The sequence below is a fragment of the Battus philenor genome, unplaced genomic scaffold, assembly GCF_028537555.1.
Source record: "Battus philenor isolate CCGP_79_NKW_IND1 unplaced genomic scaffold, ilBatPhil1.0.hap1 SCAF_9, whole genome shotgun sequence".
NCBI lineage: Eukaryota > Metazoa > Arthropoda > Insecta > Lepidoptera > Papilionidae > Battus > Battus philenor.
The window spans coordinates 4,063,590-4,077,300 of NW_027181759.1; the positions used below are offsets into that span (position 1 = coordinate 4,063,590).

Genomic DNA, 13,711 nt, shown 5'->3' on the forward strand with positions numbered 1-13,711 from the left:
TGCAATGTTATAATATGTTTTATATACTGCTCTTTTACTTGATAAAATTTAGTAAATTAAATTCTAAATATCGAATTTTGAATTAGGCGTCTAATTCCACACTACCTTTTTTATAAAGTGATGGTAGAGAGATATGTCGACTGTATTGTTAAGTAAAAGTTTATACATCTGCAACACCGTATGAATCGGAGTTTTTCTTTGTCAATATAAATAAAATGTATCGTCCAGTGTTGCTAAATCAAAAACTCGTGACTACGTGAATTCGCCTTTTTGTAACTTTTAGTTGAAGCACGAGTATAGTTGTTACGGTGAAAAAAAAAAGAATTTTTTGTAGTAAAACTACACTCCTTTTTCATACAAAAAGAGCAAATTAAAACACCTGTCCCTAAGTATTAAATATTTAAAGTTAATCGAAACAAAAAAGCCTTGTTAGGAATGGCAGCCCAGTGGTAGAATATTAAGACTTGCGATCGTAGGATAGAATCGATTTCCAGGATACAATCTTACATAATTCACACTTTGTACATTATTAATTACATAGGATTGCCACTGCTCTTCAACAATTACCCAGAGGATGCAGCAACATCCTCTGCATACCATAATACCACACTGTGATCGCCTACCCGCCTGGAACGGAACGTGGCAATTATGAAATATCGCCTTTATAGATATTTTTTTGGGAAGGCCTATGACGACGACGAATTACATTAACTAAGTCCTAACAGTGTATGAAATAGAATACATAGTTTTGTAAATAGTTTATTTAAAAAAAAATGACCACTGTGAATTACGATTTATTTTTTATCCCTTTAATCAGGCTGCCCTTTATATTGAAAAAAAAAATTAAAGAAACTTGAAAGTATGATGCTTGAAAACACCGATAGTATTAAAATATACATTGAGTGATAGATATATCCGCTAGGTTCCTCTTGTGTTTATAATAACATAACATTAATATGCGAACTTATAACGACTATATTTTTACTTAACTGGTCTAAAGTGTGGTCTATTTCATGTGAATATCTCAACTAAAACAACCAGAATTTATAATAGAATCATATAAAAACCGCAATATTATATTATTGGGACAAAAGACAAGGCACGTAAACTGAGTTTATCCAAGTCCACATTTGTACCAATTAGAATTCGTATGAATATGCAATTAAGTTTTGTATTTTCAAGTATAACGAATTGGATTATTAAGTTACAAGTTACTTTGCTTATTAAGACGTTCATGTATTTTAGAATCAATTAGGTAATTATGATGATGCTATTTTTAGTTTGTGCTAAACGAAACCGAGGTTATTTAGTGATGTAATAGAATCATTGATTCTTTGTTAAGTTAATGTTTGGAGGTATTTTGCGATAACACAGGGTGTTTGGGTACAGTCCTAAAAGTTTTAAACGGGTGGATGTATAGCTCGTTTGTCAATAAAAAGCTTTTATCTCCTATTTTTAACCAACCTGTATCAAGTGATCATACAAAATAAAAATGTTATACTTTTTGTATTTCATTTGTTTTGTATAGGAGTACTGGAAGCCTGGCGGTAGAAGACTGAGACTTGAGATTGTAGATCGCGGATTCGATTCTCGGCATACAATCTTTAATTCACATTTTACATTAATTATATAGAATTGCCACTGCTCATAAATAAATTACCAGAGTAGCACCCCAAGCTTACTACACTAATACCACACTGCGATCGTCAAACGGGCCCGGCCACGCGCGGCGACTAAGATATATCTCCCCATATATATCTTTAGTGGATGAATGGATTTAATGCCTTGCAGTAGGCGTCTGTGGAATTAAACGACGATGAAGAGACATGCACAGAGCTCCCGTTATAGGATGTGAATAGTATTATGTATTATATTGTATTTATTCATATATTTAATATTCTTTATTGTACACGTTAGGATATATTTAAATAGTTTCACAATAATATACAAAGAAGTACAAAGTACATAAATTCTTGTACTATAATATTTGTAAATAAATAAATGTTGAAATAAATAAATTAGTACGAAACTTTTTTAGAACTACAAATTTAGTTTACGTCGTGAAATTGACATCATTATGTAGGCAAGTGTTGGAGGCAATTAATATCAACGTTTTCACAATAGTTTAGCTAATATCTTTCGTGTGAATATACCATACAACTGAGATTCCATGTTACTGGTAATAACATCTGATTCTGTAAATATATTTTTAGTAGTTTAGGTACAATGAAGTATGATATATTAATTACGTCACGTAATTTTAACGATACTTAAACAACCTAGTTTTCGTATATATTGACCGCTATAGCTGTGCGGTTTCGTTTTCACACAGACATTATCAGTTTAAGGGCGAGGCTACAACCTTTGACACGCAAGGCTTTCAAATACTTCGGTCGGATATAACACGAGACAGCGGATAGCGTAATGGCGCATAACACACTTTGATACCGACACCGTTTTTTGTTAGTCTCAAGAAAAAGCGTTCAAACTAGTAAGTTTTAATTAAAATTTGTTTCAGTTACGAAAATGTTTCATTCAATTTAAAAACTGGCAGCTAAAATTAGGAATGGGCTTCATTTAAAAACTGCCAAAGTTCTCAAGAACGCTGTTCAAAAATATGCAATCATAGCGGCTTAAAATTTTTGTAGATTTATTATTAACCAACAAGCTGTTCCGACAGATTTCGTATAAAATTTATTGGCCAGTGAGAGTCCATGAAAAAAAAACGTATTTCAGAACGAACACTTTATTTATGGGTTTAATGTTTTTAAAACAATTCTAATTGATAATCGGACTGACAAAATTAAATTCTGTGTTTTGTTTACTACAACACTTTAATAATAATGTGAACATGTATTCTTTGTAAAACGATATTTTTGTACTATATTCTTTGTTGATTTAGATTGGCGTCATACATTTGACAGCAAGACTCATTTTTTAATTTACTTTGTGTGTTTCTAAAATATGTTCCACGTGCTTTAAGAAATTTTAATTTTAAATAATTAATTTTATTGATATAGTTAGAAAAGATTTAAGCGATATAGAAACTTCATTTAAAACTATTATTTACTAGTGACCCCACAGAAGATGCTTGGTCTTTGTTAGGAATAATCAATTCTAACCACAAAACGAAGTATCAAACTTACAAAGTTGATAGTAAAGTATTAAATGGGTATAATTTCATTTTTAGAAGTTTTTTTTAATAAGATGAATAAAATCGGTAAAGCTATTCTTACTTAAGTATTGTCGAGATTTTTTTTTCATTTTCTATGTAGAAGTAGGTGCTGTTAGCCCTAAGGCTTTTACTGCTTCACCTGAACTGTGTTCACGGAGCGGAAGGGTCCGTTAACTTAAAATGACGTGATGAAGGTGATTGACATATACAATATATATATATATCTGCATATATATATATATATATATATATATATATATATATATATGCAGAATTAAGTCGTCTTTGATGTCGCTGGGATGCGATTACCCGGCGTAAATTCAAACAATGAATCTGCACAAAGCCTTTATCGGCTAGCAGCATAACTTCAAGTACTTCAAATGCAGAATAAAGCCTTATTGTCATAATTTTTAATAGTTGAATGCAGAATCATTAAAAAGGCTTGGGCTTGTACCACCACAGTAACATTATAATGTCGATAACACAATTATTGAACTAATACTTACATTGCGTTCCCTCCTTAGCTCCGAACTCCATTAACATTCTGGCAAGCTGTCGATTGTTCGCCAACACCGCAACATCCAACGGCGACAGGCCGTCGGGATTGACGCTGGAAATATATATTTTAATAACAACGAAGTTCAAAATATTTCTGGAACCATAAGGCTTTAAATTTTAAAATTCCTTTCGCTAAGTAGAAGTCAACAAATAATTTTACGTTTTTTTAATTTTTATTTTATGCTTGAAATATCACTTAATTACGCGCTTGCCTTCAGAGCTCTGCCACCTAAAACACGATGAAACTTATATCAAACTGAAAAACAGCATATGTAAGCTTAGAACATCCCTGTATTTGCCTTATGGTTATCCGTCCATCACATAATTGTTGGCCAAAGCCACTGGTGGTAATCCGCTTTCAACAGGTTCTATTGGAAATATATGGGGAGAACTATATCTTGTGGACGTCTTACAGCTGAAATCAAGATGACGAAATAAAGGTCCACGCTGCCTAAACCATGTTTTCTTAATGTTTTCTTAATGTTTAATTTATTGTTAAATATTAAAAGTAAATATCACGATTGTGTAGCAGTAATAATTACTAATGTGAACTATATTAGGTAATGTGACATAAATTATAACGTAATTAGGTTTTAATTAATAACGCGGTTTACCTGTTGACATCCACGTCGGTGGACTCGAGGATGTTCCGAGCTTTGTCCAGATAGCCATGTTCCACTGCGGCAAAGAGCGCTGAAACAAAGTAAACTTTCATTTCCATGTTCCATTAAAATAATCAAATGAATATTCTTTCGAACAGCGTTAGCAACACATTTATATAATGTACATTTAAATATTTCCATTATTATGCAGTCGTAGTCCAGCGACGGAGGACTGAGACGGGATACCATTTCACACTTTGTACATTAATTACACAGGTTTGTCACTACTCATAAACAAATTCCAAGAGGATAGGCAGGAATGTAACCTGCGTATCATAATATAACACTACGATCGTCAATCCACTCGCCAAGCGTGGCGATTATGGTATATCCCCCATAAATATCTCTAGGGAAGGCCTAAGCTTTGCAGTGGGTGTCTATGGGTTGACACAACGATTACCACACTTAAATGTGTTAGACATAGATGATTTTTTTTAGTTTTCGTAAATTTTACTCGTAGAAAACCTTTTAATATTTCTCCATGTGCGCAAAAATGTAAAAAATCTTTTTAATGAGACAATGATTATATATACCAGAGATATTTATGTACAACTATAACAGAAAGTTTATACTAATACTATATAAGGTCCGGGGTCCTGAATGGAGATCACGGATTGCGCTTGCAGCGTGGGATGTTCTCCCAGATGTCCAAGTGGACAGAGGAGATTATAAGGTTATTGTTAACACTGAATACAGGCCGCTTCTATATGGTCCTATTGGAAGTCTATGGGATAGGCTTATATCCAGAAGTAGACGCCCTGCGCCTGCAATGATGATGATTTCCAGTTCTAATTAATTTCTTTCAGCGGAGGATCAATAAACTTAGTAACATCAATTCGAGAAAATCGTAGTATGCAGTGGTCAGAACCGAAATTCCCACGGGCGCTCAAGTGCAAAAAAAACTTTGCAACAATTAGATTTTAAAACTTATTATAAGAAAGACGATGTGTCGTTATTTTACATGTAAGAAAAGGACCAATATTTAGACACTTCCGAACATGCAGTGGTAGTCGTGCAACAAAGTGCACCGCCCGCCAGCCCGCTGATAAATGCGTATGCGGCAAACAATGCGAATCACACAACTGCCACCGCCAAATCACTCCATGATCGCGTGAGAGTACATTAGTTCAAGTCTAATAGTTATTTTACACATATATTATTAAAAATTGTGAATAAGAAAATTTTTACTTTTTAGTACACTGTCTGACAAAGTAAGGAAGGCATTCGATTATATGTGTAAATGCTACTGGGTTAGCAATAGACCGTGCATTATCACTAGTAAGTAAGAAAATCAATACAACCCTGAAGCCATTGCATGAACTCGACCTTATTGTAGGGTTTATTTTTAAAGCTTTAGTTTATTACTTTGAATTTGGAATATAACTCTTATATTCCATAATATAACTCTTCTCGTTAGATATTAATTGTTACACTGCATTTCAAATAACAGATGGACACAATATGACTTAGCCATATCATATATGAGTTAAAATTAAAGTAATATAATCTAATAAATTAATTATCTTTAGAATAAGTTATTCTTCCCTGGTTTTTGGAGAATGTATGTGTTTGTTATTATCTAAAAGAAGAAAAAGAATTACGATTGGATTAGCTTTTTAAGGTCAATTTTATGATGGAAATGTGTGGAACTTGGTTAGTTGACTCATTTTCATGATTTATATTATATTGTACACAAGGAAAATTGTTAAATTTCATTAAAAAAGCAAATTTCGAGTTTTCTGCGGGCTCTTCTCAACATAATAAATATGCGTATTCCTAAGAATGGATTAAATAGGTAGAAATCAGTCACGAAAATAATTTAATAACTAGACAATTAGAAAGAGACAAAATAAAAAAGAAGACCAAAAATTAGATATTTCGAATTTATAATAAAAGGTGAATACATACATATATATGCATATATATAGAGAGAGACAGTAAGTTAAGTATATATTAATTAGTAATTACATATTTACCCTTAAATGCATGACTTTTATTTATACCTTAAAAATATATAACTTTCAGATAAGTACACCACAATGCAGGGAAACACACACACACAATATAATTACACATATATATATATATATATATGTAATTATATTTTTATAACTTATTTATTAAAAAACCTTATGTTGCAGATAAACAACACTAAGCATTTACTACACACTGTTGTATTCAACGTGGTATGTTGCAGTTTTTCATCATTATGCATTTAAGGGTTAAGTATAGTATATGTCATGCATATATGGCATTACGTAAATAAATAATTATATACCATTTTTTGCCTGAACCACCTTGGGTTGACTGGCAATGAAAAAGAATAGATAAAAAGAGTGAATAAATGATTAATTAATTGATTTAATTCAAGACTGACGACGTAGTTGTGGCTTTGGGTAACATTTAGTACATTGTGATGATGAAAGTTCGACATCAATTGCAAAAAATTTACAAACCACGTATTATCATTGTGTAGGATTAAATTTATTACTAACTATATTATTAATATATCGTTAGTGAGCTATTGAGTAGGTGTAGATGTAAATGTTATTTTGTTACTTAAACTAATTGAAGGTTGTAGGTATAACAATCAAGTTAACTATGTCTTGTTAGTTATTAATTTTTTAATACTTCGATCAAAAATGTCTACTAGATGATTTATTTAATAATACATTTATTAAAAATAAAAATGTTAATTGAGAAAGCGCATTAAATTCTGTTATAGCTAAAGAGTTCTTGAGTGGCGATCACGACGCAACACGGGTAGGCCTTCATCTAGATCATAGTTGCACAGACTTATTAAGACTAGGGGCCACTCGGGCAAATCATGAACTGATAGCGGGTCGGCCGCCAGAAGTGTAGGTAATTAAATTTTTTTTTGGTTTTATTCTGGAATAAAATTCAATATTTTACGAATGTACGAGAGTATTAGTTTTGCTGTCGGCGGGCCACCAGTATTCGACCGGCGGTCCGCGGGCTGTGCATCTGTGATCTAGATGGACCGACAACAGTCAAGGTTACTGGATGCGAAAAACGCGAGACGATATTCTAGAGCGGCCTATTCCTTTTAGTGAAGCGTATATCGGTATGATGACGATGAAAGAGTTAGAACATAATAAGGTTATCCAAAAAAATGTATGCCATAGAAAATATCATTCAAAATCGATTTAGGTAATCTACAAAAAAGGAATTAAGAAAAAAAAATTAAAGAATAAAAAAAAAACAAAAAGTACCCTGCAAATGAATGTTAACTTGTGTGTCTTTGTCCTGTTGCGCTCGTGCGTCCTTTTGCTGTCGTCGCGCCGCCTTGTCGAGGTGCGGCGGTAGAGGGGCGCAGGCGCTAAGCGACGGGAGCTCCCCGCCGCACCCCTCCAGGAGCCCGCCGTACTGGAGCTCTATAGGACATGAGCGTGTTACATAAAAACCAAACAAAAAAAAAAGGAATCAAAATAATCAAAACAAAAAAAAAATGTTAAAAAGCCTCTAATATTTTATCTGTTAACGTATCTACATATCATTATCATTTTAGTCTCAGCACGGCCGCATCATATGAGCAATGGTCTGCATCAAATGTATTCCTGCGACCATAATAACTTTTATGGAATTTACGGATAATCTACAATTATTGACATATCTATTAATCATGACTAAACCCTTGCACAAAATTAATTTTTCTTTTTACATTATTACTATAAAAACCATTCATGATTAGTAGGTTCGTAATATCTTGAAATGGACAGTACAGTTTGCTGCATTTGCTGTCAAGTAATGTATAGTACACTACATCCAAATTTGAATGAAGAAACGTAATGATGATATCAAGAAAAACTTTTTCATAACTCACAAGTAACAAAGATTACTACATATAAAAATTATTTGTTTAAATTCTATTTCTGCACTTTGCACTGGATGTTATTTCCCAACCGCATTCGTCGTTTGAGCCCAGACCTGCCCCAAAGATATCTTTGCCATAATCGTCACGCTTAGTAGGCGGGTTGACGATCGCAGTGGTACGCCGTGGACACTGCTGTCCATCCTCTGGAAACTTGTTTGTGAACAGTGACAATTCGATATAATTTTTTTTTCACAAAGTGTGAATTATATAACTTAGTATCCCGGGAATCCAATTTGCCACCTTATGATCGCAAGTCTCAACTCTACCGCTAGACTACTATTGCTCCAATTTAATTAATCTATTTCAGAGTGATCATTTCATACAAGGTGATTCAAAATAGCTTTAAAGCTATTTTCAATCACCTTGTGTGAATAGTTATAAAAACTATTATCAAAAAGCCTGTATATTAGTTTTGTTTATAACGTAACAAAGTACTTTATTTGCAGCAAGTCAAATATAAAAAGCACACGTACAATTTACAAATATCTACTCAACTCACGGATAATTTCATGGTTACCCCAATGTCATTTTGATTGTATGTTAATTCACAACACCTATTGAAAATTTTAAATCTCTTATTAGGTGCTTTTTAAGTTACTTGACACGAAAGTTGTGGACACAATACCTTAAGAATGATGAAAATTGGTACAATATTTATACACATAAATAATATATTTATATAATTAATATACCAAACAATTTGCGAATTAAGCTCGTGAATACTAACTAGATGGATGTTGTTAGTTATTTAAAAAACAGTATTTGTATATATATATTTACACACATACATATACATTTTACATTTACATACTCTAGACATTTTTAGGTACGAGAAAAATAAGGAAAAAATTCGTCTTAAAAAGTCGTATTCGTTTATTAGGTAGAAAAAATTCGTTTAATAGTAGATTAGATAGATAGTCAACTTTTTGTCTACTTATTTTTTTTTAATATTTTTTATTTTTGAGTCTACTCTACATCGCAAGGTGTGATAGTTGTGGACAATAAGCAGGAAGGAACTCGCTAACAACATATTTTAACAAAGTTTAACACAAATTTATACATATACACTTTATCAGATATAGCCTAAACTAAATCAAAATTATTTGGACGACATCACTGCCAAGGTTACTTATCATTTAAATATTCGATTTTTGAACAATTAGTTTTTGCGGTGAATTTCTTTTTAATGTGCGTTTTGAATATTGTTTATGGTAGTACAATAATGTTTTGCGGCATTTTAATAAAAAATCTGATTCCGTTTATTACAAATGCATTAGAGACTTTTTGCAGTCGAAAATTCGGTACAATCAGATTTAAATTAATAAAATTCTTAAGAAAAAAAAGTTAAAATCTTAAGATAAAATATCACGCATAGACCTCAAATCTGTCAAGTGTTAAACGTTAGTATAAACAAAAATAATATTATCATAATATGATTATATTAGCGTTAAAATCGCGGAGTATATAAGACATGTAAGTAGACACCTTAGACCACTATAGACCTTGTGAGTAGCTTTTTTATTATCAATATATTAAATCAGGAAATAAAGTGATCAGTCCAAAATATTTATATTAGTTTTTTGTCTATTAGAAAGCTTGAGGCCAATAAGTTTGGCAACACGAAGTCTGTCGTTGCAGCCAGTACGTAGACATTAAAAGATTCATAAAAATATTATACGATTTAAACATTGAAAATGTAATGTCAATACTGTTTCAATCTATGATCTATGGTACGATTTCGCACAAAATTTTATTAAATATCTTAATTCACCCTGATCTTATAGAATATAAATTTGAGAGTCGAAAAATCTTTTTTTTTTTGCGCAAAAACTTTAATAATATGCAAAATTCATGACATATAAGCCGCTTCGGCTTTTGCTTCAATTTTGATTATTATTTAGAATAAGAATTTTTGGGTAGTTTGACAAGAATATATACAGGAAGATTAGTTATAGATATAAAAGCTATAAAGGGGTTTAATTAATTACGCCCTAATGATATAATAACTTATCAAAGTTAATTATTGTTAACCATTTAACCTTGCAGACTTTATACTGCCAGATGCTATAGATCTGTCACATTGCAAGAAAAATATTCATTTGATAAGGCATATTTCAGAATAATCCCTGTATACGTAATGAATTGAAATATGAGCTAGATCTATTGCTGACAATTGAGCTATACATTCATCTCTTCAAGATTTTACGCCTTCAACCAATCATTCTGTATAAAGAAAAAATGTTTTATATTGATATAAGCTTTGTGATAATAAATAACACGAGAAAGGTTTAGTTTAGAAATTTTTAATGAGCTATGAGTGCTATATAACATAGGAGAGTTTCTTTTTATACATATGGTACACCTGATATAACGATCTTTAAATCACTAAGCACTAAAATATATTTCTCGAGTATATGTTTCTTTAGGGGGCTAAAATATATACGACACTCCTCTTCACAGTACATCTTATATTAATTAGTTTTATTTCATTAATAATATTCGTATAAATTTAAAAAGTATATCTAATTTTCAAAACAAATTTTACAAAAAGACATTTTTTTAAAATTCTCGATCCACCAACTTATTTTTGGGACAGGGACATAAACCTTCCTATTTTCAAAATCTCTCTTTCATCAATTGCAATTTTTCTCTCTCTCTCTTCCCCCTTTCATAATTCATATTTTCTATCATTCTCACAGCATTTATTTACATTACATTCACGCATCGCCCGCCTCCCATCCCTCGCCAAAAATCTTGAAGTTTTAATCATTTGCGTTTTCAATCGACTGTTCAATTTTTCTTTATCTCAATTTTTACATTTTGTGTTATTTCATAGGGTTTTGTTACGCTTTATTATATCCCTTATTACCCTGTAACAAAATAGCAAGAAAGTATGACGGCCCTCTCCTTAAAAATGTAAGCGATGCCGTAAGCAACGATCTTCGATCGATTCGAATCGATGGATTAAAAAAGAGCTATTATTCTAAGCTTTCAACCAGGAATTAACAAATCGAGTCAGGTACGACGAGGTTCGTAGACGAGCGATAGTAGCCTGCATAGCTCAGGGGATAGGCAAGTTGAAGTGACAGTGGGTAGTCACATGGCACGCAGAGCAGGTGGCCGTTGGGGCCTTACGGTTCTGGAGTGTGGAACGCACCAGCCCCAGCACACGTCCACTAATAAATCGGTCAGACCTTGTTAAGGTCAACGAAAAACGTCACATGGAGATCGGTTCCGGCAGGTCTTATAGAAAATCTTTAGAAGAGGTAGTCAGCTAGTACATACCGAAAATATTATAATGATTCCCTTTAAAGTTCAAGTTTATTTTTAAATTTATATTACAATAAGTTTTTGTGTAACAAAGTTATTTGTTTAGATTCCGTACAGTGATTTACAAAACTAAAATCCAATTTTAAATTATTACTATATCAGCCGATCGACGCCAACTACCAGTACCAAGTCTACCTCAAAGATCGCCACGATGATCGATTTATCCACATCCAGCCACTTCACAAATACCGATTCAACCATCTAAGTGTCGATTTTAAATTGTCAAAAGTAACCTCCTTGTTCCCGCCCTTGTAAATATTCAATAGCCTTATTCGGCTGCAACGCCTACATTACGATTAAGTCTCAGCGATGCAAGGTCAGCTATTGACACTGCGGAATACATATCGACACGTGACTGATTTATATGTTTGATAACATCAAAATTAAGACAGTGCTTACAATTACGATAATACAAAACATATCAATTATTTATTATGTAAATCTAATACTTTTAATAATGTATTGTCACATGTCAGTGATTAAAACTGTTAGTGAATTATTACAAATAATTTAAATTAAATTTGGATTAATGGGAAGACCACGTCCAGCAGTGTACGTGCAATGGCTGAAACGATATTGAATCTTGAAAACAAATATTCCTTACGACAAATATTACATAATGTTCGTGTACATAATTGAAAAATATTAGTTTAAAAGTCTAATAACTAAACATGTTTTTGCGGTTTGTCTGAAAACCTTTGGTGTATAACTCCCATCATTGTTTGCACCATGTCGCACGTTTCGTGATCGGTCTTGCTAGTACAACGTGGGCGAGCGTTACATGCACGCTCACTTACGACAAAAACACTGAAAGCAATAGTGATGTATTGTATGTATCGCCTGATACACGAAGCGGAAATCGTGAGGCGAACGAGGCCGCAGCGCGGAACGCGGGTTGTACCGAATCGGTCATGTAGTCCACTGTCGGAAGTTACCACCATAACTCTAAGCTTTAATTTATTCTTAAACAATATTACGGCAGCAGGCATTCGGCTGACAACGTCACAGATTTTTTTTTAATTGCAGTCACTGTCACATTAGCACGAACACTACTGGCCGGGTAGAAAGAATAAGTAATTCTTTTTTTAAAACTGACCGCAAGTAAAGAAGTCCACCATGTCACTCCATTGCAGTATCATTGTTGCAACTGAAGAGGTCGCACGGTTTCGGTGCTCTCAGCACCCTCATTGTGTGAGCTATCTCAATCTATGTCGTCATCGCTTAACATCACGCTTTGTGCGAAAGCGGAGGTGCTTAGGCGCTAAATTGCGCACAAGTACACTTTTAGATTATAGCTCTACAGGCCCTAACAATGCGTGTATATAATGTGACATTAGGGATAATTATGCAAAAGATGTTTATTTGCATTTAATTTTTCATCTTATGTAGAAAAAATACCTTGATTCTACTATGAAAGATTTGTATATATGATTTGAATATATATCATATATTTTATTTTACTAAACAAAAGGTTTGCTTCAGATCGTGGGAAGACACTACAAGAAGGCCGTTTTTATTTTAAATCTATGAGAGTGACTTATGTCCAGCTGTGGACGTTCAATTACTAAAACGATGCTGACGAGATTTGCTTACAGATGTCACAATTTATCGTTAATGTGTAGCTTCTAACTAATCTATAATTAATTGCTAATTATGTGCTAAAACTAAAAGCTATTTTTTTATCCACCTGTTTCTCCCAAAGCGGGTCAAACAATCCGATTTTGTTTTTTGCAAAATAGTATATTGAGCATTTCTATTCGAAACCCGAATAACAAAACATTTCAATTTCAAAATTATCATATATTTTCAATGCAAAAGTTCAAAATGGGTCATTTGACCAGTTATGGTATGTGTAGTGTTAAATAAAAAATAGTTTGACTGGTAGGCAATGCCTATAAGGTATTAAGTCCATCGTTGCACAAGTTCCTAGAGTGAATAAGTAAATAAGTAATAAGCAAGTGAAGCGAGAAATGATAGGATAAGGACGGTAATATATTCCAAAGGGATACAAGGGTTTAGGGTGAAATTCAATCAGGTAGACAATTTAGAACATTGCAACGAAAGCGATGTACGGGTTTACGAAATACATTG

The 13,711-nt window shown here is 32.7% G+C and overlaps 1 protein-coding gene across 2 annotated transcripts in view; it reads right to left on the minus strand.

The window, feature by feature from the left end:
- wake (wide awake) overlaps nucleotides 1–13,711 on the minus strand; it is an 80,853-nt gene that overhangs the window by 17,948 nt on the left and 49,194 nt on the right. For both annotated transcript variants that reach the window (XM_068776082.1, XM_068776081.1), the window contains 3 exons: nucleotides 7,629–7,790; nucleotides 4,348–4,426; nucleotides 3,682–3,785 (listed from right to left, as the gene is read on the minus strand). In XM_068776082.1, coding sequence (XP_068632183.1) covers nucleotides 3,682–3,785; nucleotides 4,348–4,426; nucleotides 7,629–7,790 — 345 coding nt within the window. The remainder of the gene's footprint in view (nucleotides 1–3,681; nucleotides 3,786–4,347; nucleotides 4,427–7,628; nucleotides 7,791–13,711) is intronic.